This window comes from Elgaria multicarinata, chromosome 1 (assembly GCF_023053635.1).
Source record: "Elgaria multicarinata webbii isolate HBS135686 ecotype San Diego chromosome 1, rElgMul1.1.pri, whole genome shotgun sequence".
NCBI classification, from domain to species: Eukaryota; Metazoa; Chordata; class Lepidosauria; order Squamata; family Anguidae; genus Elgaria; species Elgaria multicarinata.
The window spans coordinates 177,104,177-177,132,073 of record NC_086171.1 but is presented as its reverse complement, the minus strand read 5'-3'; the positions used below and the strand labels follow the sequence as shown (position 1 = coordinate 177,132,073).

The 27,897-nt window shown below is 42.5% G+C and overlaps 1 protein-coding gene across 1 annotated transcript in view; it reads right to left on the bottom strand.

Moving 5' to 3' along the window:
• Positions 1 to 21,056: 21,056 nt before the first annotated feature.
• Positions 21,057 to 27,897, bottom strand: part of IGFN1 (immunoglobulin like and fibronectin type III domain containing 1) — a 57,349-nt gene continuing 50,508 nt past the window's right edge. Inside the window, exons 25-27 of the mRNA XM_063140219.1 lie at positions 24,719 to 25,018; positions 22,549 to 22,875; positions 21,057 to 21,345 (exon numbers count right to left, since the gene is read on the bottom strand). Coding sequence (XP_062996289.1) covers positions 21,332 to 21,345; positions 22,549 to 22,875; positions 24,719 to 25,018 — 641 coding nt within the window. The 3' untranslated portion in view covers positions 21,057 to 21,331. The remainder of the gene's footprint in view (positions 21,346 to 22,548; positions 22,876 to 24,718; positions 25,019 to 27,897) is intronic.

Genomic DNA, 27,897 nt, shown 5'->3' with positions numbered 1-27,897 from the left:
GACGACCAGCTAAGCCCACACTGCATCCAGGGAGGGAGGGAGTTAGCTGCGATCTGATGAGGCTGAGGGAAGGAATCAATGGGCAAATACACCCCGAAGACTCATCCCCCTGTCTGTGGCACCACTTTGCCTCCACCAATGGAGGTAAGTGCGATGTCCCACTCTTCCCCCCACCATTGCAATGCCCCTCCCCATGGCTAGGCAATCCAGACACGGGGTATGGCACTTAGTGATATAATGATGGCATAAGGCGCAAAAATGGGCATAGTTGGTATGACTTGGGAGAAGCAAAGCTTATTCAGAATCCTGTAGGTTAACTCCATCCAGGGTAGGTATGGTTGGGCACGTGCCAAGGGCCCACTCCCCAGCAGAGATCCACTGACAAGAGCATCTGGAGTTGCTCCTCACCTCTGCAGCCCGATCATTCACCTGCCTCTCACTCTGGCCTAGACAATGGTGAAGCCTACTTGTTCTCTGCTTGTCAAGCAAGCAAGATGTAGCAATTGTGAGAAACAGGATGAGGAGCAATAGCAGCTGGTAGCAATGGTGGTGAGAAGGTAGAGTCATTGAGGGAGGAGGCCCATTCATGGCCACAGGTCTTCCAAAACTTAGAGCCAGCACTGGCCCAACCCTGAAGTTATTCCTGCAGAAGAGGTAGCATAAGATTTCAACTCTTATTGAAATTAAACAACAGCTCTTCTCATTTGTTCTCATTCTTCCCTTGCCCTAGCCATAATGGAGGATGGGAGTCCATGTAACTGTGCAGCCAGTTATGGTACTCCTCAGTGATATACATTCCAGCCAACTAACACACATCTTGTACCTGATGGCCTATATTGCTCTGTCATGTCTAGAGAACTGAAGAGCATACAGTTGGGGTCTCTGGTGATGGGAACAGTGGTGAAAGGACACTTTGCCCCAGAAAAGAGCATTTGAACCAACAGCTGGGTCTAATGACAAACTAGGAAGGACATGTTGCTTAGGGTGACCATATGAAAAGGAGGACAGGGCTCCTGTATCTTTAACAGTTACATTGAAAAGGGAATTTCAGCAGGTGTAATTTGTATATATGGAGAACCTGGTGAAATTCCCTCTTAATCACAACAGTGAAAGCTGCAGGAGCTACACTAGAATGACCAGTTTTAAAAGAGGGCAGGGCACCTGCAGTTTTAACTGCTGTGATGAAGAGGAAATTTCACCAGGTTCTCCATATATACAAATGACACCTGCTGAAATTCCCTTTTCAATACAACTGTTAAAGATACAGGAGTCCTGTCCTCCTTTTCATATGGTCACCCTAATGTTGCTAACTAAAACTTATCATCCTTGAACCACTACAAGTACTCTGGCTCAGGATTCCAGATACAAAAGCTCAAGTGGAATCTCCCTGCAGGCCTCTTGTCCATTGTATTATTGGGAAAGGGTGTTATAACTCTAATATCAATGCCTCCATTGCTGCCTAGCCCTGGCTGTTTGCCTGGCAAAACGATAGTGTTTGCAGACAGCCAGTCTGTGGGCTGTGACTGACTGAGGTTCCCAAATCCTGGCTAAGCGTCTCTTGCCGCCCTCCTCCCTACTGGATCTTGTGCAAAAGGAAGCACCTCACAGGGTATTCCAATTGATTGTGTCTTCTATGGATGGGTAATATAGGGTGTCATCTAGGTGCAACATGGTGATTGGTACATGATGAATGGGTTGCCGTGGGTGCTGTGGGGACTGTCTGTCAATGTTGTTGCTCTATGTCTCATTTCGATTGGTATTGTTTTACTTTATACTCCACTGGAGGTGGTGCAGGATTGCACCAACGTATCAATTAAATGACATCTAAATGTTTATTAAGTGTTACTTAATTTTATTTTGGCTCTAGCCCTAGTATGTTTATTTGATTATTTATTTGTTACATTTATATCCTGCCTTTTCCTTGCAGGAGCTCAAGGTGGTGGACATGATGCTTCTCCTCTCCATTTTATCCTCATAACAACCCTGTAAAGTAGGTTAGGCTGAGACTTAGTGATTGGCCCAAAGTCACCCAGTGAGCATCATGGTCAGATGCAATTAGAACCCAGGTCTCCCGAGGCCCAGTCCAACACTCTAATTACTATACTACACTAGCTAATATATCCTTACTCTTATCCATTCCCCATTTCTTTTGCTCAGGCTCCCTGTCTATTGGAATACCCAAGTCTTGCATGTGCTGTGTCTGCCTGCTGCTGCTATCTAGGGGGAGTACATCTCTGATCTGCCTTTATTTTTCTTCTCAGAACTTGGAGAGAAACTAATAAAACAATTTCAACAAGGATTTGCTTCTTGCCAACCAAAACAACACTGCAAAGGACATGAGGGGGAAAATGCACTGCTTTTAATGGCTAACTTGCCCTGCCTCTTTGAGAACAAATACGTTCCTTGCTTTACACCGTGGAAACATGCACCCCTTTGTCATTTTCAAGGTTGGGAAACCTAAAGTGAAAATTATTATTGTGTCACAAGCCCTTCCGTGAAAGACACACCAATCTTACAGTGCCGTTCACCTTCCAATCATATATCCATGGATGCGCATAGACACTTTCATTCACACCGGAATGCTTCCATCACATCCCTAGCCTTTCCAGCTTGAGTGCGCTATGTATGGGGAAGATTCTCCCACCCAACCTTGCATAAAACATTGTCCCACACTATACAGCCCCCAACTTTGACCATGCTCACTCTTCCCATGCTCACTCAATGAGGACTTGAATGAGGATAAACAAGTATCGATAACTTTTTTGTTTTTGCTTCTCTTCAGACACCGCTTGCTTCCCTACGGATGTCCAAGCAAAACAAACATTTGAACTACAGATGGGGGAGAAACTTATTCAGTTCTCTTCTACCTTCTGCTTTCCCTAGCATTAGTGTTTTGTTTTTGTTTTCTAATGAGTAATTTCTTCTCATTCTATGTCCAAAGTAGGATAGTCTCAATTTCAGCATTTTCACTTCTAGGAAGAGTTCTGGCTTAATTTGTTCTAGAACCCACTTGTCTTTTTTGTGGTGCATGGTATCTTCAAAACTCTCTTCCAACACCACATTTCAAAGGAGCTGATCTTCCTCCTATTTGCTTTATTCATTGTCCAACATTCATATCCATACATGGAGATCAGAAATACCATGGGGTTTGGTTTCCAATATTATATCTCTACTTTTAAGAATCCCCACCACAAATCTCTCATAGCTGCCCTTCCCAAACCTAACTTTTTTCTGATTTCTTGGCTATTGTCTCCATTTTGTTTAATAACTATGCCAAGATATTGATAAATCTTGACTAGTTCAATTTCTTCATTTTCAACTTTAAAATTATTTCAGTCCTCTGTTGTCATCACTTTAGTCGTCTTGATGTTCAACTGTAGTCCTGTTTTTGTGCTTTCTTCCTTGCCCTTCCTCAGCATACGTTTCAAATCATTGCTAGTTTCTGCTAATAATATGGTGTTATCAGCATAGCTTAAATTGTTAATGTTTCTCCCTCCAACATTAACCCTTCCTTCATCTTGATCCAAACCTGCTTACCATATGTTATGATCTGCATATAGATTAAACAAAATTCTTCCCATTTTAGGAGGAAGTGCACACAAAAAGGTATATATTAGTAAAAATAACATTAAAATGCATTCTACTAGAAAAATGCTTGCAAAAATATGTAGAAAAGCAACACTGCATATAAAAATGCATTATTAGGAGCAATGCACAAAAATGCATTCAGATTTTCATGCAATCTTTTTTTTTTTAATCTCGAAGTTCCATATGAATTGAATTTAAGACTGGAAAGATTAGAAACTGAGAGTAACCAACACTGACAGATTCATTTGCCCCTAATTTGGACATCTCAGAAATCAAATTTCTGTTCCCACACTAATCAAGAGGGGATGCTGCAACCCCACCAAGAGATAAAGAGGCAGACAGCAAATGTTGGGGAAAATAGTGCAACAACATCATCGATTTGCAGGGGGAAAAGAGCTCCACAAAGACAGGTTGTGCAGGTACAGTGATGCTAATTGATAAGGGTGAGCCTTCTGGGCCTTGAGTGCAGAGGCAGTACACTGGCTGTCTCTATTCTCAGGTTACATCTTTCATGTGGAGGGGTTCCCTTCTGAGTCACAGCTCAACTCTAAGTGTGTGGCCCATTCAGGCCACTTTCCCTGCCTGGTTCCCACTGCCTTATCTGAAAGGTCACAGGCATCCCCTTTTACCTCCTTGGCCCCTCCAGGTGATCGCTGAACACTCACCTCTATTTACTTACCACTTCAATTGTGACCAACCTGCCTGTTTAAACAACCGAACCCTCTACAAGCCAACTTCACCCTACAGAACAAGACAGCATAGGCAAAGAAACCACCTGTCCATGGCCAATCTAAGAATTTTTTTTGTGGGGGGGGGAACCCTATGCAGCCCAAAATACAGCCAGCAATTGCCCATGTTTTAAGGATGTTTTAATTGTGTATACTATGTTTTAAATCAGTTTTTATGTGTTTTATATTCACTGTTGTTCCCCTCCTCGATCCAAGTGGAGAGGCAGGTAAGAAATAAATGATGATGATGATGATGATGATGATGATGATGCATTCAACCAAGGGCAGGATGGTGGTGCTGGCTAAATCGCAAGAGTGCTCTGAGTAATGTGAGTCAGGATTACATAGACTCTGAAGCCCCACCCTCAGTGTCAACATGAGTACACTGCATGTGTCTGCACAGTAACCCCAACTTGCCTGCCTTCTTCTCCAGGGCTCCAAAAAATGATCCCTCGCCCTGACTGCATGGGTGTGTGCATCGACTGAGTTTCCATGGTACCAGCAATTGCAACAAAAATATCAGCATTTTATTTGGGGAATAAGAGTCCAACAAATCTCTTTGGTGGGATGGGTAACTTCTTCAGTGTCATTCAGCTGCTACTAATTTGTACATTTTAGTCACACATTATTTATGTGCCATTTTCATGCTCCGGCTCCAGGCAACAGATGATGGACAAATGGCACTGAGCCATGAAGTGGGGCTTACTCATGGAAAGAGTTGGTGTTCTTAATGGTGGTAGAGTAGGAGACAGACAGATCTGCCCCATTAGCCTAAGCTGCAGGAACCTTCTTCTAAGCAACCCTCCTTGGAATGAATGGCCCCTTGCACACATTCCATTCATCCTGGTGAAGCTTGCTCAGGAGAACCTCTTGGTGGTTTGTTGTTAACCATGTTATTACAGGGGCAGCCATTTGTTATTTCTTCTTTAAGCATATGTTCCTTAGAGGACTGTTCCTTATGGGATTTGTTTTCTAGTCCCCTCACCATTCTGGTCACTGTTCTCTGGATGTGCTTCAGTTTGTCCATGTCTTTCTTAAAGTACGGTGTCCAGAACTGGACACAATACTCCAAACACAGGGACTATTACTTCTGGTGACTTGGACATTATGTTTCTGTTAGTACAGCCTATGATTGCATTTGCTTTTTGAGCAACTGCATCACACTGCTGGCTCATATTGAGTTTGTGCTCCACTAAGACACCCAGGCCCTCTTCACTTGTACTGCTGCCAAGTCAGGCCTCCCACTTCCTATACCCATGCCTTTGATATATATTTTTTGTACCAAAGTGTAAGGCTTTACATTTATCTCTGTTTAATTTCGTCTTGCTAGTTTCAGCCTAGTGTTCCAACCTGTCAAGATTCTATGGTGTTGGCCACCCCTCCTAGCTTTGTGTGAACTGCAAATTTGATAAGCATCCCCTCTACACCCTCATGCAGGTTTTTATAAAAATGTTGAACAACAAAGGGCCGAGGACAGAGCCATGCAAGACCTCCCTCCACGTTTGATGCAAAGCTGTTAATGAGCACTTGTTGTGTACAGTTGCTCAACCAGATGTTGATCCACCTAATACTAGTACCATCCATCTTGTCAACAAGCATATCATGGGAGAACCTGTCAAATGCTTTGCTAAATCAAGATATACTATGTCAACTTTTCCCCCATGATCTACCAGACTAGTAACTCTATAAAAGAGAGGGGGGTGGATTGGTCCAGCGTGACTTATTCCTAACAAACCAGATACAGTTCAAAATCAACTTTTGCCATTGATTAAGAATCCTGGAGATGTTTCACCCACTTCTAGGGGTCCCTGTACCTGGAAGTTGTAATGTGGATATTCTAAGCCTACACTACCCCTCACTTGCAGACATTACCCCCATTACTATGTGACTGGTTTCCCTTTGATTAGAACTCCATTTCTCTGCTACTGTGAAAGTGCCTGCATGTCTGCTTGTGTCTTGCAAAGCTACGTAATCCAGCAGAATGATGAGCATCAGTAGTCATGTGACACACTCCATGGTGGAACTCCTGCAGTTGGGCTACTTCATTAGTTCCCCTGGGAATCCAAGATCTTACTTTCAATCAATCAATATGTTTATTGTTCAATCCACAGATCATTGCAACACATACAAACTTGACATTTTGCTATATGATAAAAATTACATATGGTTAAAAATTACAGAGCTATCAAAAACGTAACATGCATTACTAAAAGGATAGTAAGATAGGAGCACAGCGGACACACAGAAACCTTTAATTGATTCTCAATGACATTTCATTTATATCTCTGAATCTTTATAACAACACACACCAATAGTATCTAAAAACTTTGCTCTACATCTATTAGCTTTCACTGCAAATAGTGCAACCCTTTGTATCACATATGGGTTGGTTGAATATAATAAATAACTCAGTTTTTCCTTAGCACCCCAGTATTTCACTTTCTTTAAAAAAGGCTCTAAATAACTTTTCCTTATATCTCTATATAAGGGGCAGTCAAATACATAGTGTGTTATGTCCTCTGGAACTGGCTCTCCACAAACACATAACCTGTCTTCTACTGGTATGCTGTGGAATCTCCCCCATTTCATCACAGTATCCATTAGTTCAAACCTTAAACGTGTAAGGGCTTTCCAGTATTCAATTTTCATGGGTACTGATAGGTATTTCTCAAGTTGGTGTAGGTATTTTGTGCTAGCTAGCCATTTTGCTGTTCTTAAAGATGTGAGCGCTGTTATATCAGTTTGCGCTCCTACGTCCAACACTCTTTGTTTAAAAATATTTCTGCTAGCTGTCAGTGTTGGATTGAGTGCCTGGTGAGAAAATCCAAAGTTTGGAAGGAGTTTGAAAAGTTTCTGCAGCCAAAAGTTCCCTTGCACAGTGGACCTTTGTTCCTCCAGACAAATCTTTGGGAGTCTCTCTCCAGTTAAGTTACTTACTCTACACCAGTAGTTTACCAACCTTGCATATATCAACCCAGAGATCTTTTCTGTAGCCTATTCTGCTCTGGTTAAGTATGCTGGGGTGAACTTAGAGACCCCCAGGATCAGACGCAAGAAGCGACTTTGAACTCCTTCAATTTTTGAAAGTTTTGCAAAGCCCCATATTTCTGCACCAAAAATTAGCGAAGGTATCACTTTTGCTTTGTAAATTTTTAAAATTGGGCATAATGTGCCTGGGTAACTGTAATTTAACAGTCTATTTAGAGATTGTAAAGAGGCCACTGTTTTTAGTTCATTTTTCTTGATTTGTGACGCCCAGGATCCAGATGCAGAGAAGTTAAGACCAAGGTAACAGTAATGTTTTACCTGCTCTAAAACCTTGGAATTAATAGACCATCTGTAGGACTTTCTCTTTTTGCCAAATACTACTACTTTGGACTTGTTATTGTTAATAAGTAGGTCATTTTCTTTACAGTATGCACTAAGCTGTCTCAAGAGTCTTCTCAAACCCACTTGAGATGTTGAAAGCAAAATCATGTCGTCAGCATACAATAAAATGTTTACCGCTCTTTTTGAGATTTTGGGCATATGATAGCTCTGGTTATGAACAAATGCCACTATGTCATTAATATAAAAATTAAAAAGAAATGGTGCTAGGATGCATCCTTGTCGCACACCCTTGTGTGAAAGGATATGATCAGTAAGGACAAAATTTGAGCCTGCTCTAACCTTCAGATAGGTTTCGGAATAGAGGGCTTTTATTAATAATAGGAGCCTCCGATCTATCTTTGTATTTGCCAGTTTTTCCCAAAGGCGGCACCTGTTTATAGAATCAAAGGCAACACTTAAGTCTATAAAGGCAGCGAAGAGCTGTCCGCCCTTAGCTGTGTACTTAGTTATAAGATGTTGTAATGTGAAGCAATTATCCAAAGTAGATCGTTGTTTCCTGAAACCACACTGTTCTTCTGCAAAAATGGCATTTTCCTCTGCCCAGTCCTCTAACTTTTGTAAGAGGTGCTTAGCATAAATTTTTGCAGGAATATCGATCAGACTGATTGGCCTGTAATTGTTGGGATCCTGCTGGTTGCCTTTTTAAAATATGGGAATAATTATACTGAGATTCCAGCCCTTTGGAATACAGCCTGTGCAATTTATATGCGTGACTAGTCCAGCCAGTAGTGAGGGCCACCAATCCAAGTCATTCTTGAATAATTCGGGAGGTAAAAAATCTTCACCTGGTGCCTTGTTGTTTTTCAAGGTCTGGATGAGTGATTTGATCTCAAGAGAAGATACAGGTGGCCATGAAGGTAAGAGATTAGGGTCCTGGGCCAGGAGCAATTTACTTTCAGACCTTCGGTCTTTACCATTTTTGAATAACTCTGAGTAGAATTTTTCCCACTGGTATGGGGATGTCAAAAGAATATTTTACTTCTTTTAGTCTACCTCCAACTAAATGCCAAAAATAGGCCAAGTTTGTCCATGTTGTGGCTACTTCAACCTCAGCCCAGATGTATTTCTGGAACTGCGATTTTTTGGCTGAAATTAGTTTTTTGTAGTCGTGTCTGAGTTTTAACATTGTGTCTTGTGCTTCCTGATCAGCTACAGCATGCACTCTCCGCAACTGGCTCCTCAGTTTCTTTCTTAGTATGTTGCACTCTTTGTCAAACCATAATGACTTCATGGGCTTTAGCTGGTTTAAACTTTCCGTTTTTAAGTGAGGCCTCATGCTATCACATAAGGACTGATATGCTTCCAATACTAGTTTTATATTGGAGTCAGGAGCTAAGATTATATTTTGCAAAGATATGCCTAGTGCTGAGTTTTGGAAGTCTTTGAACTTATTTACTTTAACTTTTTGCCATTTCAGTCTCCTTGTTCACTTCCTTTATTCCATTGGAATCAAGGTGCTCAGGTCTGTTTACTTGCCCAGATTTATTAGGAATCTCCTCACTTCCTTGCCTTCAGCAATTTGTTCTTGAATTAAAGGCGCCTTGTCCTCTGCTGCTGTGATTAAGCAATGCAGCCCTGCTGGGAGGTCACTGTGACATCTAGGTATTATTAGATAAGTCGGGTGAAAATAGCTTCGTAGGCATTGTCACAGCTGTGCTAGCATGTTTTATTTTGACCCATATTCTGCGCTCTGCCGTTTATAAATTACTAGCTGATATGCTTGCTGTTGCTCAGGTCCATGAATAATGTTTATAATATTTATTTGATAAATAATAAATTTCTATGCAACTTATTCATCTTTAAGTTGGTTGGGTTTTTTTTAGTTTGGTTGAGTTAGTAAATAGCTTTGTTAGAAATGTCAGCAAAAGCCACTGACTTGCCTTACCAAGAGAACATTAGTCAGATACAGGACTGGCTGCTGTGACATAGCTCCACAGTCTCCATTCACCCACCCAATTCGACATGAATTTTCAGGGCTCGCCCTACCATTAGGTAGAGTGAAGCCTAATCTACACCAAGCAAGACCCTTCACACATCCTATCATATCAGAACAGAGGAGGCATAGTCCCAGCCATGAGGGTTCATAATGTAAACTAGATCAGTATAATGCAGTAACAGAAAATATGTGGCTGTCCACATTTTGTTGAATTGTAGGGCTGATGGGAGCTGAAGTCCATCAACATCTCGAGCACTATATGTTCCCCACCAGTGATATAATGGAAGCAGGGAAGAGGAGGAAATGATATAGGGAAAGGGAGAGATGGAATCGCAAAACTGAAGATCGTTGTGAAGTGAAAATGGCTATAAAAAGGAATAGAAAAGAGAATTGGGTTTTGCAGAGCTTGTTGTTTGATCCTGCTTTTGGCTTAGAGTGCCTAAAGGCTCAACTAAATTATTTATTTAATTTTCCAATAAAGTATAAATTGAGAAAAGGTATACTCCTTTCTCCAAGTTCATGGAAGACAACAAGCCACCACACATTGCTACTATGGATGTGCTCCACTTCTCTTCTGTTCAGAGAAGCAGGAGCGAGGTGGCATAATTCACCTCCGGAAAAGGCGGAGGCGAAGAGAGTCAGGGGGGCTGCGGATCGAGGCGAAGAGGATCGCCTCAATCCAGAACTTCGCCTGCAAGTAAGGGGGGGGGGGAAGGGGGACTCATCTGGCACTGCCGGCGCCGCCATCCATGCGGCGGTGGTGCCAGGTAAGGGAGCAAGGAGGGAGGACACTTACCTGCCTCCATCGCAGGCTTCAATTGAGGCCCCGGTTGAAGGCGGAAGTGAAGGCCGAGGCCTTTTCTGGCTTCAAACGGGGCCTCAACTGAAGCCCGTGATGGATGCAGGTAAGGGGGTGGGGGGCTGGCCTACCTGGTGCCGCCGGCGTTGCCATCCATGCGGCGGCGGCGGCACCAGGTAAGGGAGCAGGGAGGAGGGACGCTTACCCGCCTCCGTCGCGGGCTTCAATTGAGGCCCCGGTTGAAGGCGGAAGTGAAGGCCAAGGCCTCTTCCGGCTTCAACTGGGGCCTCAATTGAAGCCCGTGATGGATGCAGGTAAGGGGGCGGGGGGGGGTTGGCTTATTTTGCGCCGCTGCTGCTGCCGCCGTCCATGTAGCAACGGTGGCGAAGCCAGATCTCGCTCCACAGAGCGGAGCAGGAGACGGGCGGAGCGGTGTGAAGAGGATTGGGCCTGATCCAGATTTTCTGGATTGGGCCACGAAGCGGATTGGGGGGTCCCTGCACACCCCTAATTGCTACTTCCTTCGAGCAAGACCTTTTAATAATAATAATAATTAAAAATGGGGTCATATTTTGCCCTTTGGCTTCCCAAATTTGGGGATAGCACAGTAATCCTGCTTACATTTGATACTTGGTGCCTGTTCCAAACACGATCCTTGAAATATTGAACTTAGACAAGCTAGTATTTCAATAAATACTTCATTTTATAGCTGGGAACCTCGGTCCTCTCAAGTACTCCCCATACCATGCTTAAGGTACAACTAATAGAACGTTGCTCTTAGGTTACCATCCTACACATGTTATTGAGGTTCACATTCCTCTTTAAGCAGATACTGTGAGGTATGTTCTCTCTTAGGATGTTGCACCATGTCGGGAACAAATCCTCTTTCTTGGAACTCACACCCCTTTCCCAGGAACAATAGAACAAGAATGCCATGGGAAGGATTGTTTTGGACCTTTGGGCTAACCTGCAATTAAGAGCAGCACTCCTTTGACATAAATCAAAGCCAGAGGCACTGAACGGCAGCTTCTAATGTGGGCATATATCAGTGTCACACAGGAGAAGTACCAACTTAGATCCCTTGGTTGAGAGTGGGCATCTGAAAGTGATAGGCACTCACTGTAGAAGGCAACAAAACTACAGTTTCGGCTTTCACCCCCTAGAACATGACAGGTTTGTTCAACTAAAAACTCTCAGTGCAAAGCAACAAGGAATGTCTGAGATGGGCTCCCCACCGCATTCTTCTAGCACCACCACCATATCATCACTTCCACCACACAAGCAGAGATGCCAGCAAAGAATGAATTGCTCACTTTAAAAAATATACTAGTTTAATAAATATTAATTATTATTATTATTATTATTATTACAATATAATATCAACAGTAGTCTTATAAGCATATGGTAATACTTGAAGCATTTCCTAAGTCAACCAATTTCAAATAATCCAATTTCTCTTTTATTTATTTATTTATTTATTACATTTCTATACCGCCCAATAGCCGGAGCTCTCTGGGCGGTTCACAAAAATTAAAACCATTCAAAGTATAAAACAACAGTATAAAACCATAATATAAAATACAATATAAAAGCTCAACCAGATAAAAACAGCAGCAATGCAAAATTACAAATTTAAAACCATGTTATTTAAAATTTATAGATTGTTAAAATGTTGGGAGAATAAAAAGGTCTTCACCTGGCATCTAAAAGCATATAATGTAGGTGCCAAGCGAACCTCCTTAGGGAGCTCATTCCACAGCTGGGGTGCCACAGCAGAGAAGGCCCTCCTCCTGGTAGCCACCTGCCTCACTTCCTTTGGCAGGGGCTCACGGAGAAGGACCCCTGAAGATGACCTTAGGGTCCGGGCAGGTACATATGGGAGGAGGCGTTCCTTCAGATAACCTGGCCCCAAGCCGTTTAGGGCTTTAAATGTTAATACCAGCACTTTGAATTGGGCCCGGACCTGGACTGGCAGCCAATGAAGTTGTAAAAGAACTGGCGTAATGTGATCTCACCAGGCAGTCCCTGTTAGTAAACGGGCTGCCCTGTTTTGTACTAGCTGAAGCTTCCGGACCGTTTTCAAAGGCAGCCCCACGTATAACGCATTGCAGTAATCCAAACGAGAGGTTATCAGAGCATGGATAACTGTAGCTAAGCTATCTCTGTCCAGATAAGGGCGCAGCTGGTATATCAGCCTGAGCTGATAAAAGGTGCTCTTTGCCACTGAGTTCACCTGTGCTTCAAGTGACAGTTCTGGATCCAAGAGCACCCCCAAACTACGGACCCGATCCTTTAGGGGGAGTGCAACCCCGTCCAGGACAGGGCAAACATCACCTCGCCGGACTGAAGAACCACCCGCTAACAGTACCTCCGTCTTGTCTGGATTGAGTTTCAGTTTATTAGCCCTCATCCAGTCCATTACCATGCCCAGGCACTGGTTCAGAACAGCCACTGCCTCACCTGGTTTTGATGAAAAGGAAATGTAGAGCTGGATATCATCTGCATATTGATGACACCTCAGTCCACATCTCCGGATAACCTCCCCCAGCGGCTTCATGTATATGTTAAACAGCATAGGGGATAAGATAGAGCCCTGTGGAACCCCATGGCTTAGGTGCCACGGCACAGAGCAATAATCCCCCAGCACCACCCTCTGGAATTGGCCATCCAAGTAGGAGCGGAATACTGCAACGCAGTACCTCCAACTCCCAGCTCAGACAACCTATCCAGAAGGATACCATGGTCGATGGTATCGAAGGCCGCTGAGAGGTCTAGGAAAACAAACAGGGTCGCACTCCCCTTGTCTCTCTCCCTACAGAGGTCATCCCACAGGGCAACCAAGGCAGTTTCCGTTCCGAAACCAGGCCTGAAACCCGATTGAAATGGATCTAGATAATCCGTTTCATTCAAGACTGCCTGGGGTTGTCCTGCAACCACCCGCTCAAGCACCTTGCCCAGGAAAGGGATATTAGCCACCGGCCTGTAGTTGTTAACATCCTCCGGGTCCAGGTTAGGCTTCTTCAGGAGTGGTCTAATTGCCGCCTCTTTTAAAGAGGCTGGCACCACTCCCTCTCTCAAGGAGGCGTTTACAACCTCCTGGACCCAGCCGGCAATCCCCTCCTTATTTGATGTAATGAGCCAAGAGGGTCAAGGGTCAAGCACACAGGTGGTCGACCGGACTTGGCCAAGCACCTTGTCCACATCCTTGGGCCTCACTAACTGAAACTCATCCAATAAAACTGAACCGGACGGCGCTCTGAACACCTCTACTAGTGGAGCTGCATTAAGTGTGGTGTCCAATTCATGATGAATCTGAGCGACTTTATCTTCAAAGTGCCGTGCAAACTTGTCACAGCGTGCTACCGAGGGTTCCACCATCTCTCGCCCTGGCCCAGAGTGTAACAGGCCACAAACCACACGGAAAAGCTCTGCCGGACGACACTGAGAAGACACAATGCTGGTGGAAAAGAACTGTCTCTTTGCCACCCTCACCGCCACAGAATAGGCTCAATAGTGAGCTCTAGCCCGTGTTCGATCAGACTCAGCACGAGTTTTCCTCCACCTGTGTTCTAGCCGTCTCCCCTCTTGCTTCATTGCCCTCAGCTCAGGTGTATACCAAGGAGCTGACAGGGCTCTGCTCAGAGGGAGAGGGCGCTTGGGCGCGATCGTGTCAACCGCCCGAGTCATCTCTGCATTCCACAGAGCGACCTAGGCTTCGACAGGAGCACCAGCCATACCAGCAGGAAAATTCCCCAGAGCCCTCTGGAATCCATCGGAGTCCATTAGCCTCCGGGGGCGGACCATTTTAATAGGCCCCCCACCCTTGCAGAGGGGAAAGGCTGCCGAAAGTCTAAACCTCAATAGGAAGTGATCTGACCATGACAAGGGGTAGATGTTAATTCCCCCACTTTCAGATCTCCATCCTCCTGCCCAGTTGAGAAAACCAAGTCAAGTGTGTGTCCCTTTGCATGTGTTGGGCCGATGACATGTTGAGACAGCCCCATGGTTGTCATGGTTGCCATGAAGTCCTGAGCTGCCCCGGATACAGGAGCCTCAACATGGAAGTTGAGATCCCCCAGAACCATCATCCTGGGGGTCCTCAACACCAGATCTGAGACAACCTCCGTCAGCTCAGGCAGGGAGACTGTTGGGCAGCGGGGTGGACGGTACACCAGCAGAATCCCTAATCTGTCTCGAGTACCCAACACACAGTACAAACACTCCAGACCAGCACTCGACTGAACAGGAAGCCTAGAGAGGGAGATTGTATTTCTATAGACCATGGCAACCCCCCCCTCCCCGGCCCTCAAGTCAGTGCTGGTGCTGCACCGAATACCCAAGAGGGCAAAGCTGGGTGAGAGTAACCCCTCCCAGTTCACCCACCCAGGTTTCCGTGATACATGCCAGGTCAGCCCCTCATCCAAAATCAAATCATGGATGAGGGAGGTTTTATTTTGGACCGACCTGGCGTTCAGCAGAAGCACAACCAAACCCGAGGGCAAGCTGGTAAGGCTGCCAGGAACCATTTGGTTGGGGGGGGAAACTAGAAAAGGGGATAGCTGTAAGAAATCTAGCCCCTTTCATCTCTCCTCCTTTTGCTTGATGGTGCTCTGTTAACTGGCTACATTTTTATGCCTTGTATAAGAAAGCGTTGAGATTGTTCCTATATTCCATCCTTCCTCACTGCACTCCTGCCTCTGCATAGCAAGTAACATGGGGCCCAATGCAATGACAAGCTCGTTTTTACCCTGACCCCCTTAAATCTGGTATCCACACTCTCCTCAGTCCAAGCAGAAATAGCAGGTTGATGGAGATCCTTGGTACCAATGTAAACTGCCCAGAGAGCCCTGGCTATGGGAGCGGTATATAAGTGTAATAAATAAATAATATAAATAAATAAATAATAAACCTAGTGTTGCACTGGGTCAATCACAGGGAGAGAGGTCACACAGGATGTTAGAATTAGAGAAGGTGCTTTAAAATTTGATAAAATAGTTGAGGCTTCTTAGCTAAAAAAGTGACCATTTTTTGTTTGTCTCTCTCTCAGATATAAAATCTCAAGAGACATCCACTGAAATAGGTAAGCAGGGTATGTGCAGTTATTGAACCAAATGGGCATTATATTATTATTATTATTATTATTATTATTATTATTATTATTTCATCATCATCATCATCATCATCTTACTATGCTTTGTTGCTGCAACAGTCTTCTGCTCTCGCTCTTTTCTTTACTTTAGTTTACTGCTGCAAAATCTCACATTTTGTGCCAACGGAGGCTTAACTTGAAATACAATAGCATATTTGGAGAGACAACAGGATGGTGGCAGGGAAATAAAGAATTAACATTCCTCTCTCCCCCGGTCCTTTGGCTGCTATGATGTTTAATTCATGCAATTCATATAGTTTGGCCCTTAGTATTCTAAGCAGCATCTTGAGTCTCAGACCAGGCAAGTCAGGGCCCACTTGCATGTGCAGAAGATGCAAATGGAAGTCATCCCCACTTTTGAATCTTGCAGAACCAGACAAGGGGTGGTGGTCAATGGGTGAGTTGGATCCTCCAATCAGGCATGGCCAGGTAGGACTAGAAACCAACAACAAAAGGAGGTGAGCATCCAAAACAGCTCAGAAGGAAGAGAAACTAGTTCTCAGGATGCAAAATATGTATTTTCAAGAAGCCCGACTAGACAAACATCGTGGGGAATTTAGACACTAGGGACATGACAGGTTCAACACAGTGTGGTATAGTTGTTGGAGTGGGTGTCAGGAGACCCATGTTCTAGGACTAAGGTTAGGGTTAGTAGTACAATCTACTTCACAGGGTTGTTGTTGTGAGGATAAAATGGAGTGGAGAAGGATTATGTACACTGCCTTAGGTTCCTTGGAGGAATAAAGGCAGGATATGAATAAAATAAATAAATAAATAAATAAATAAAGGAGCACTTGGGGAGATAGGCCATTGATACTTTGCAGCAATCCAGGAAAGTGTAAGTGAAACATGAGAATAAGAAGATATTTATTTCTGCTGATAGATAGAACCTTGAAGTTGAGGGTGGGGTGATTCCTGCCTGTGTGCATAGAAAATGCTTGACATGTGATAGGTAGATTGCTAGGAAATGGAGAAACAACTGTGTGTGTTTAAAGAGACAGGCACTTTTTGTCAGGCGTTTCTCCTGAGACAAGATAGTGACAGGCTGAGTGGTGTGGGGAAGGGCAGCCGAACAAGGCTGGGTTCGCAACCATGAAAGCCAACGCCCAGCTTCTGAGCTGGAATGCTGGCATGGATGCCAAGAGAGCAATAACTTCTTTTTTCCCAACAGGAATAGTACATTGGTCTTGCTCTGGGGCTGTTCAACTTAAAAGGAACTGGGGAAACTCCCAGATAATATTCATCTTATTTCTGGGACAGGCCTAGAGACACAACAGCTATCAAACCCGGTTGGGTGGAAGCTAAGTGAGACAATGGCCCAGAGAATTGCGGTGAGGATTTCCCCATCACCACCCAAACCCCAAGTCACAATAGGGATGTGTTAGGCTTCTTCTCCCGATCGGGCTTCCTATGCCTAGCTGTACGTGTCCTGATTCAGGGTGAAAGAACTCACGTGGCTGCCATTGGGGAGGCTTAGGATGATGATGATGCAACCTCTTCCCTGTTGGCATTAGGTGTAATTAGCTGTTTGCGCAGTGTTTGGGAATGGCCAGATGAAAAGGTTGCCGAGCGGAACATTTTTGGTCTATGAGATCAAAGATGGGAAACAGAGTGGAATCAGAAGGGAGGTGCACTTGAAGCAGGCTTTGCCTAGTCCAATGGCAGTGTTGCATAGACAGAAGCACTCATATACACATGCTTAATTCGGAACAACAAGATTAATTCGGAACAACAAGGAGATGATTTAAATAGTATGATTGGACTGTAGTGGAACACCACCCAGCAGTTCCCTCACTCTGTTTGTTTGTTTGTTTACAATGATTTTTAGTTCACCTTCAGTATACAACCCTCTTCTATGATATTCTTGAAAACTGTCTCCTAAATCAAATAAGTGAACTAACAATGTTTTGTCCTGTGAATAAGAGATGCAGAATAGAACAGAAAGCAAGTAAAATGAGCCACCCACTTGTCAGAGATCATATTTACATCCCTTTGGAAATATTTAAGATGCAACTTAATATGGCATTGTACCTAACATGGATACTTTACCAATTCCACAATGGCAAACCTGTCCTTGCTACTAAATGCTCCTTTGTTGAGGATCTGTGGCCAGTCTTAACTCCATGGTGAGCAACTTGCATAGGACACAATTTTGCAAAATATGTTTGCAGTTCTTTTCAACCAGTATATTTTTGCATGTACGTGTCAAATATTTTACAGGCACCACCCTAAAATTGTGGCATGTCAAATGCTCCTGGATGAGTAATGGGCACATATATTAGTGGAATAAAAAATGAGCTAGATCTTCTTTAAAAACACATACCAACAACCAAGAATCTAGCCAAGATACAGGGAGGATGTGATCCACCAAGCCGTTTTGTAGGTTTGGATCTTATTTTTTAGTTGTCCTTCTTACAAGGGTTAGATGCATTTGCAGAACAGAACTCCTGCTTCCTGTAATCATTATGAAACAAATGGGTAAATATAGGCGAAGGTGCTGTACTTGTGTTAAATGCCCTTTTTGATTAAGCATGACCTTGGCTACTGTGGGGACCAGCTGGGTAGTTCACTTTATTATGTGCCTTTTTCTGTCAGTGTCACTGGTCTTTGAAGTGGTTGCCAGAATAAATACTAAACATGCTATTCTTCTCACTCCAACTAGCAGATGCAATGTATCCAGCTCCTTCATTCTCCTTTAATATCTAGGATTTTTCATTTCCTTTTTAGTTGGTCCTTAGCAGAGAGGATCTTAGCTTATTGTTTTGTTTATATCACTCTTCCTGAAAATGACCAGCTTCTCTTAGAAAGGGGGGAGAAATTCGTGCTGAATGTGAACCTATGTGAACCTCCCTAATTTGCACCTCTGAGACCAAGATGCAAACCAAGGTGCAGTACTGGCACTTCTCCACATTTCGAAGTACATTTCTCCAGGGTGTACACAAATGTATATATTAGGAGAGCCAGTGTGGTGTAGTGGCTTGAGTGTCGAACTGAGAGTCAGGAGATCTGGGTTCTAATCCCTGCTCAGCCATGGAAGCTCACTGGGCAACTTTGGGCCAGTCACAGACTCTCAGCCCAGCCTACCTCAAAGGGTTGTTGTTGGGAGGATAAAATGGAGAGAAGGAGGTTTATGTGTGCCGCCTTGGGTTCCTTAGAGAAAAAAAAGGCAGATATTAATGTAATAAATAAATTAATTATGACATTGGTGTTGAACCTCTTTCAATCCAAGGGCTGAATTCAATTTCCGAAGCCCTCAGCATCTACCTTCCAGTGGAAGGCAGGGCTAATGGCAAAGGGGGTGGGGCCAAAGGGGTAGGGCCCAAATACCGTCTCTATTTCATCTTAAAGCTCTTAGTGCCCGTAGCATGCAATCCCATACGTTGCCCTCAAAAAGCACATCTGCAGCTATTTCTGAAGCATGATACTGCTTTGTTCGTTATCCATAATGGCCAGAAATGTGCCTGTGTTATGTGGAAGGAGCACCAGACCCCAGAGCTACAGGTTTTGATACAGGAGAGGTACATGTAGAGCTGCTCCCTCTCCTGCCGCCGCCCTTTGTTCTTTCTCATCCGTGCCCACTTGTTAAAGCTGCATAATGTTTAAAGACAAGAAAGGCTCAATGTAGACATAGAGAAAGACGTTTGCTGAGGATTGGAAACATAAAGGTTGGGTGGTTGCTTTTTCCACATCAAGTTTATTGAAGCCAGATTTGACATACCAAATGTTGACACCGGACTTACAAAAAATTTATAGGATCATCTCAAGTGGATTACAAAACTCATCCAAATTCTTTACATTTTCCCTCTTTTTAAGTATCTAATGACAGCCTTTCCTACTTGAAAAAGAAAAGAAAAAAGAAAAAGAATTCCAGCAGCAAATAGTTCTTCTGTCTTATTCATGTTTTCCGTGACCATGAGAGAAACAAATCCATCAGAATACAATATTTACTGCTGTACTTCGGAAAGGTCCCCCTAGTGGAGAAATAGGGATATTTTCCCCTTTCTGGTCTCTTCCCAACATCCTTCTGCAACTTGTAGAAGTTCCGCAGATGTGTTGGGCTAGGGGTGATAGTAGTTGTATTCCAACACAGATGGAGGGTGCCCGGTTATTCTTCTAAATATAAATTCTGGGGATTCTCCAAGCCATTGGTCTGCCAGTGACCCTCAGGTGGAACAATGACATATACATAAACTGACACATAGAGGATTGTGGGAGAGAAATGTTGTTCTAACGAAGTTTTTTTAAAATCTTACCTGGTTTGTTTTGCTGTACACTTGTATTTAGTATATTTTTGAATATTATTGTGATATTGTTGTAGTTTTATATTGTTAAATATTGTATACTGTTAAATATAGTTGTAGTTTTAATTTTTGTAAACCGCCCAGAGAGCTTCGGCTATTGGGTGGAAAAAAATGCAATAAATGAAATGAAATGAAAATGAAAAACTGAACAGGTTTGGTGAACACAGTGAAGAAGTCTTGATTCACACACACACACACACACACACACACACACACACACACACACACGGCTTCTGCGCTTTGAGTGCAGACAAACTTTTAATAGCATTGCCTAAAGATGGATCGAGAAATGTTGATTAGATTTGTCACAATGACATTTTTGCTCTATAATCCATCACATTTGGACTTGCAGCTGATATAAGATTTGATACAAGAGGCATTTTGATATAAGATGCATTTGATGCAAGTCACAATGCATAACTATATTGCTTTGCTATACATCTTTGGCTATTCTGGATTACAATATCTAGAGATGATACAGAAAAAACATAGCTAACCATGTTTTTTCATCGCTTAGGTGGAAAATGCACAGAGTGGTGAACTTCTCTTGGTGGCAGGTTGTGCGTGTGCCTGATTTCATTGGGACATTTGGGAAACCATCTGGATGCACCTCACTGTTCAGTAACCACCCACCACCCCAAAATAGTCTTGATTTGATTCTTGTTGGTGGAGCAAATGCTGTCAGTTCAGAAAACACACTCCTTTAAAAAAAAAAAACCCAACTATTTCTGCTTTATGGTTCATCTCATTTAAGAATCTTCCTTTAATATCAAAGATATTGTATGGGTGGCATTCTCTCACTTCTCTCATTTCTTAAACTTTCAAATTAAATGTGTAGTAAGGTATAAACAAAGTGATGGTTGAACGCAGTGAGACATTTCCTATAAGCTTTGGTATTCTTCAAGATGGAGGGATCCCAAATATTTAAACTCTACTCCCAGAACATCCATAAAGCACTTCCAGTAGAACCATTGTGGGAAGAATCCAGAGTACTGAAAGTGAAATCCCACAGGATTAGCAACAAAACCCTTTTCACTCAATATCTTCCCACTACCCATACACCCGCTGCTGAGTTACAGCCCTAATGCTACACGTAAGTAGTCCATTATAGTTCCAAGGCTGCCTTTCCTTCCTGTGACCCACCGCACAGTGTTAATCCTCCAGTTGTAGCTCTCTCTTTCCATTCAAGTTATGATGTTTCCATTCAGGTCTACGATAAGAATACTGGGATTCTGATCTTTGAAGGACTATAGGGGGAAATTGCATGCATGTTTTCAAAAGGCTTTCCTATTACGGAAAATTGTAGAAAAAGAATAGCTGCTGTTTTGATCGTGGTTGATGCACTGGACAGATCCTGTTGACATCTGAAGAAAAAGCTTCAGTTCTACAGGAAAACATCACACTTGGAGACTGTGCAAAGCGGGTACAGTGCAGAGCACGCTAAAAAGTAGGTTCTTCCACAGAAAAGAGAGAAGAAAGAGAAATAAGATGTGGAAATGTCAAGTTTTATGTGAATAAGAAGAAAATATGCACAGAGGGGGGGATTACATATCTAGTTAAATCTACATGAAAATGTGTACACATTTTTAAATGTACATATTTCTGGATACATGCACCCATTGACTAAAGTGTACATTTTTAAAATGTGCACATCATTCAAATATGCACATTTTGTAGAACTTTTTTTTTCTTTTTTTTTACTTTGCAGAACACATTGCAAGTTCAGGAATATATGAATTTCTGATGGCAAATTTCATTCAAGTCCATATTTAGGAGGCACAAATTGGGTAAATCCATGCAAAAATCTAGATGGAGCAAATTTCTCACGCATCTCTACTAATTCTAAAAACTTTAGGGATGTCTCTCCAAAGCAAATCCTGGTTGCAGAAGAGAGATTTTCCACAGGACTGCAGCAGGGGAGGAAAGAGTTCGTTCCCCTCTCACCACATGCTCTGATCCCAATAACAATCAGCCCCCTACTCCTTAGATGATGCCATTTGCAATTTTTAAAAATTCTGCACGTTAGATGCAAAGACACATTTAACATCAGGTGTAGCTTGGCCCTGAGTCTTTACTGAAATTAGGTTTCATTCTGAGTATAAATTGCATTGGAAACTTTTTGTATGCATTCACTCCAAAAATCCTATCCAGAGTTAAACACTTCTAATGTTTCCATTGATTTTAGTGGAAGGGAGTGCTTTTCACTATTTTCTAAAGGTTTTTTCCTACCAGGAGAAAAATCCTGCAATCACTTCCCACTTATTCCTAGCCTCAGAAGGAACTCTGCTTTCTACCTCCTTTGCTGGCAGGACCGCTGTATGGTTGTGAACACATTGTGATAAGGGAAAGCCATGGGCCCTTGTCAAGTGTTGTTTTGTCTAATACCAGATTACACTGTGGGATGACTGACTCAGCAAGGAGAAATCAGCAATTTAACAAAATAATTTCTGGAGCTGAGTAGAGTTTTGATGTTCACTGGGCCAAGATTTCCTTTGCCATGCTTTTTTAAAACATCCTGTCCATACCTTTTAAAGTGTCATCCTACCATAAATTTACAACTGAACTCAGGGAAAGACTCAAGTTTGGAGCAACTAAGGGACACCAATATTAATTTGCTTCACACAAGTGTCAGACCTCAGCCACTCTTTAGTCTTTACCTTTTACGGTGACTTCAGCTTTGCTGATGGCTTTGCCCAGTTCATTGATGGCCACCACCTTGTACTGGCCTCCATCTGATGGTGTGACTCCTGGGATCACAAGTGAGCAGACCCCAAAGTCATTTTTGCTGAAGAAGCTGTAATCCATAGAGAGATTCTTACCATCCTTGTACCAGGTTACCTGAGGTGCCGGATATCCAGTCACGGCACAACTCATGTGACAATCAAATCCTAAAGTCACTACATGTGGTTTAAGTTGGACAAGAAATCTTGGAGGCTGAGCTTGGTTGATCCCCTTGTATCGTGGAAGTCTGACCTCAAATTTACCTGTAGGAAGCACAGAAATAAAATCAGGGCACAAAGGGAGAAATTAAGAGTTAGGGGAATGGGCTTCACATGTTACAATTAACATTTATTTCTCATATGCAACTGACAATATTGCTTAATAGGGTGAGGCCACAGTTTCTTTGATTTTTCTTGCTCTATTAAGCAAAATACTGAGGTTCCATCAATAAACAGACAACATGGTACAGACAGATCAGTCTTTTTCTATTCTGTGTCACTTCCACACATGTTCACTCATGAACCTATTCCAACATTTAAGAAGTATGAAAATTTGAGTTTTAACACAGATTTGAACATGTTCCCATTTAAAAAAAACATGTTTCTAAAATTATTTTATTTCATAGTATACATTTCTAAATGTATTTTATCTTAAAATGTGCTTTTTCTAAAATACATAAAAATATTTTTTGTGCTGAAGACTGTGTTTCAGTAATATGGAGAACTATGAAGTCTGATGGGAAATTGCATTTTAGTCAGCACATTTGTCTGGGAGGTGTAGGTCAGATCTATTCATATTGGAATTCTCAAAGGTCAGCATTTCTGTTGAGCAAACACATTTGTACAGACGTGCCCTTTATAAATGAGCTATGATGCACCAGTTGGATATGCTCCCAGGCCAGTTGATAAGAGAGTTTCTCTCTCATCACGGGTCATCCAATGAAAGCAAGTAGCACGAGATCTAGGACAGGCAAAAGTCTTCTTCACCCAACACATAATTTGTTCATTGAGTTCAGTTCCACTAGCTCAGGTAGCTTTAAAAGGAGATTGGACAAATTCATGGAGGATCAGGTCACCAGTGGAACCTCTAGGTACAGAGTCAGTATGGCACTGAATATACCAGTTGCTTGGGGACAACAATTGGGAGTGAGGACTGTTGCCTTCATTCCTGCCTATGGGTGTTCCAGAAGCATCTGGTTGGCCACTGTGCAAAACAGGATGCTAGACCGAGCAGGACTTTGGTCTGATCCAGCTGGGCTCCCCTTATGTTCCTAGCTCTGCAGATTCTAACTATTCAGGTTGTTTTTATGGGATTCTATACAGCAGCCTTCCCCAACCTGGTGTTCTCTTAGACCTCAACTCCCATCAAGCCCAACCAGCATGGCCGATGATTAGGAATGCTGAGAGTTGCAGGCCAAAATATCTGGAGGGCATCAGGCTGGAAAAAGCTGCTGTATATTTTATAACATGAGGGATATCTATTTTAATCTGATTTCTCCCATCAGTATTAACTGGCATAGCAAGTGTGGAGAAACCCTCACTTCCATCAGCCCCATTTTGCAGATATACAACTTTTCTACATGAGGCTTTTATTGTGCGCTTGTGCTCACGGTAGTTTGTGGGTCCTTTACATGGCAGCATCAGCAGCATCCAGGGCCTCTCTCCAGGGCTTTGCAACCATTCTCACTTTCCCCCCTGCCCCTAACAGGGGAAGTGTACTATTTTTTTCTTAATGGTGTTATAGAAACCTTGTGTAATTGCAGAATTCCACTGTTCCATAGTGCCACCTAGTGGTTGTTTAATGGAACATATAGAAAGGCAGAGAAAGAAGAAGAAAAAAACCCTGGAAAAACACACATGTAAGGGAGCCTATTTTAATCCTGCAAAGAATCCGGAAGCAAAAGCCTCGGTAAAGATGCAGGTTAAAAGCCTCACGTAGAAAAGCCCATACTTGTCTATCTACAGACAATTTCCTTTACATCCCCAAAACTCCCTAGGGATATCCCGAAGGAAATCTCAGGGCAAGTTGCATACGATTTCATTTGCAAGACAGTGAATACGCAGTCAACAGACAGATACTGGTGTTTTGTTTTGTTTCCCTATTTACCCCTTTCCTTTTGAATGCTCCAGGGCTGCACAGTTTCAGAAGGCTCGCTGATTCCCATGTAGTTTTTTGCCAGCACTCTGAAGAAATATTCCCGGCCTGGGACAAAATTTGCAACAGTGCACTTGTTGGTGTAGATCAGGTCAGCCACCATTTGCCACGATCCTTTGCTGGAGTCACGCCTCATGACCATATAGTTTAGGGTATTCTCCCTCTTCTCTGATGGGGATGGTTCCCATACCAGAGTCACTGTTTCAGGGACCTTCTCAACAAGCTGTATAGGACCAGGAGCTTCTGGGACATCTGCACAGTGAAAACAAGTAAAATCAGAAGGCATCACCAGAATATAAGATGGAACAAGGTGTATATAGACTGCAAAAGGTGCATGTACATTGAAAAGTGAATGTCATGCCCATAGAATTCAGAGCTTAAGGCTCTACTTGATGCAGTTAATTGTGTACTAATCTGAGCATGCAATCCTATGGGTTGCACCCTCATGAAGTGGAAGCCCCTGAATATGGAGGCTTCCATGAATCCAATGTCCTTCTGAGCTGCAGCTGGCAGGGCAGCAGGAGCAATGGAGACAATTTTTGCTTCTCCGTCTTCAGCAGGACATTTTGCATTTTTTATCTAGATAGGCCTCTGAGCCTGTCTAGAGAGGGCACACTAGTAGGGCTGAGGCTGGAGAGGCCATAGGATTCCTACTTTACCAATCTCGGGAAGCAGCCAGCGTGGTTCTTTCCATGGTAGCTGCTGGGGGGCGGGGCAGGCGCAGCAGGAGGGACCAGATATCTGAGTCCCCCTTCTGAAGTTGTAGCAGCATCTATGGCTTTAGAGGGGGGACTTTGAAGAACCCTATGGTCCCTGGGACACTTTCCTGGGACCATGGGATTGCTCTCTAAACCATCCTCCCAACTTGTGGAAGGTGAAGAAGCCACTGATAAGTGACACACCAGAGGGCAGGGCTGTCCCAAAGCATTTTGTAGCTTGAGGTAATGGATATGATGGTGCCTCCCCACCACAGCTATTCCATGTGCAAAAGCCAACTGGACCAGCACTTGCATCTTTCTTCAGCACTGCCAGTGGAGCAGCTTCTGTTGGGTTATTGTGCCAGAACTTTTCTCTCTCTGGAACTCTGTTTGTGCTCAGAAACAAACACACATCACGCAGGTCTTACACAGCAGAGCTGGTTTATTTCCTTCAGGCTTCTGTGCAGTTCAATTCAGATCAGTTCAGATCAGCACACTGAGGCATACACAGACAGCAGTGATCGTAGAGCAGTGAGCAGTAAGCAGTGATCAGTAAGCAGTGATCATAGAGCAGTGATCAGTTCCATTTTACACAAGTGAGAAACTATATACACATCTTACACAATTCTTATCTACATTACATACAGCTGTGATGAGGCTAACTTAGAATCTTGGCAAGGTTCCCAGAACAGCCTCTATCTCAAGGTAATTGCCCACAGATAGACTTTCTCTGTTTAACCCTGAGATAGCCATACACACACAATTTTAATGACTAAGCAAGTATTTCTTTTCATATACTTAACAGTCTTCTTCTTGCGCATGTTGTTTAAATTGTGTTACAATCTGAGACCCAGTTTTAAAAGCATCTCTTTGTGTTTTATTATTGATATTGGTTTTGTGAATAAATCAGCTAACATCATTTCAGATGGACAATATTCAAGCTTAATTTAGCTCTTCTGAATTATATTTTTCACATGAGAATAACGAACATCTACATGTTTAGTTCTTGGTTTACACTTTTCAGATGTAGCCATACTAATACATGCCTGATTATCTTCAAATATGGTTACTGGTGTCTCAATTTCCAACTTTAGATCAGCAAATAATTGTTTATATTATTCAATCTCATTACAAGCCAGAGATAAGCTGATATATTCTGCTTCTGCACTAGAGGTTGCTACACAATTTTGTTTTCTTGTATACCAATCAATCAAGGATTGATTGTAAAAGAATGCTGCTCCACTGGTAGACTTTCTATCAATTGCGTTAGCCCAGTCAGCATCTGCATAAACACAGAAATTTCTATCTTTGTGTGTAGATATTTCTAATTTGTGATTGATTGTACTTTTTAGATATCTCAATACACGTTTTACAGCTGTCTAATCAGTTACAGAAGGTTTTGTCATTTTTCTGCTTAAAAGATTTACAGCAAATGTAATATCTGGTCTACTTAGGTTTGCTAGATAAAGTAAACTTCTAATCACACTCTGATATTTCTGTATGTCTTCTATTTCAGTACTGTCTGTCTGATTTTGAAAATCAGTGACCATAGGAGTGGCAACAATTTTACAATTCTCTATGCTGTGTTCTTCTAGCAATTTTTTAATTTTGCCACTTTGTTCAATCAGAAATGACCTTGTGTTAGAATCTTTTGAAATTTGCATTCCTAAATAACTTTTCACTGAACCAAGGTCTTTTAACTCAAAATGTCTTTGCAGCTGGTTTACAAATGTGTTTTTCTGTTCTTCTTCATTAAAAACCAGTAACAAATCATCTACATAAATCAGCAAATACACTACATTTGAACCATCTTGTTTTGTGTACAAACAATGATCAGCTTTGCTTTGTTTAAAACCCATTTTGATCAATACATTGTCCAGTTTCTTATTCTAACACCTTGCTGCTTGCCTCAAACTATATATGGATTTTTTCAATTTACAAACTAACCCTGGATTTTTAACAAAACCTTTTGGTTGAGTCATGTAAATTTCTTCTGTTAAATCTCTATATAAGAAAGCTGTTTTGATGTCAAAATGAAATACATTCAATTGTTTTTCTGCTGCAATTTTTAACAAAAGTTTTACACTTGAGTATTTTGTTGTAGGTGCATAAACTTCTTTAAAATCTATTAGATATTTTTGAGCAAATCCTCTTGCTATCAATCTTGCTCTGTAACGTTCTACCTGTCCTTTCTCATTTTGTTTTACTTTGAATACCCATTTACAGGTAATGGCTTTACGACCTTCAGGTAATGGTACTAGCTCTTACGTTTCATTTTTTTCTATTGCTCTGATTTCTTCTGACATTGCTTCATGCCAGCCCTGAGCTTCTGTAGGTTCTATTTCCTGAATTTCTTCAAATGAAGTAGGTTCATAGGCTATTAGTAAAGCTCTATGAGAAACCTGTTTGCTTTGGTATTCATCTGAGTAACGA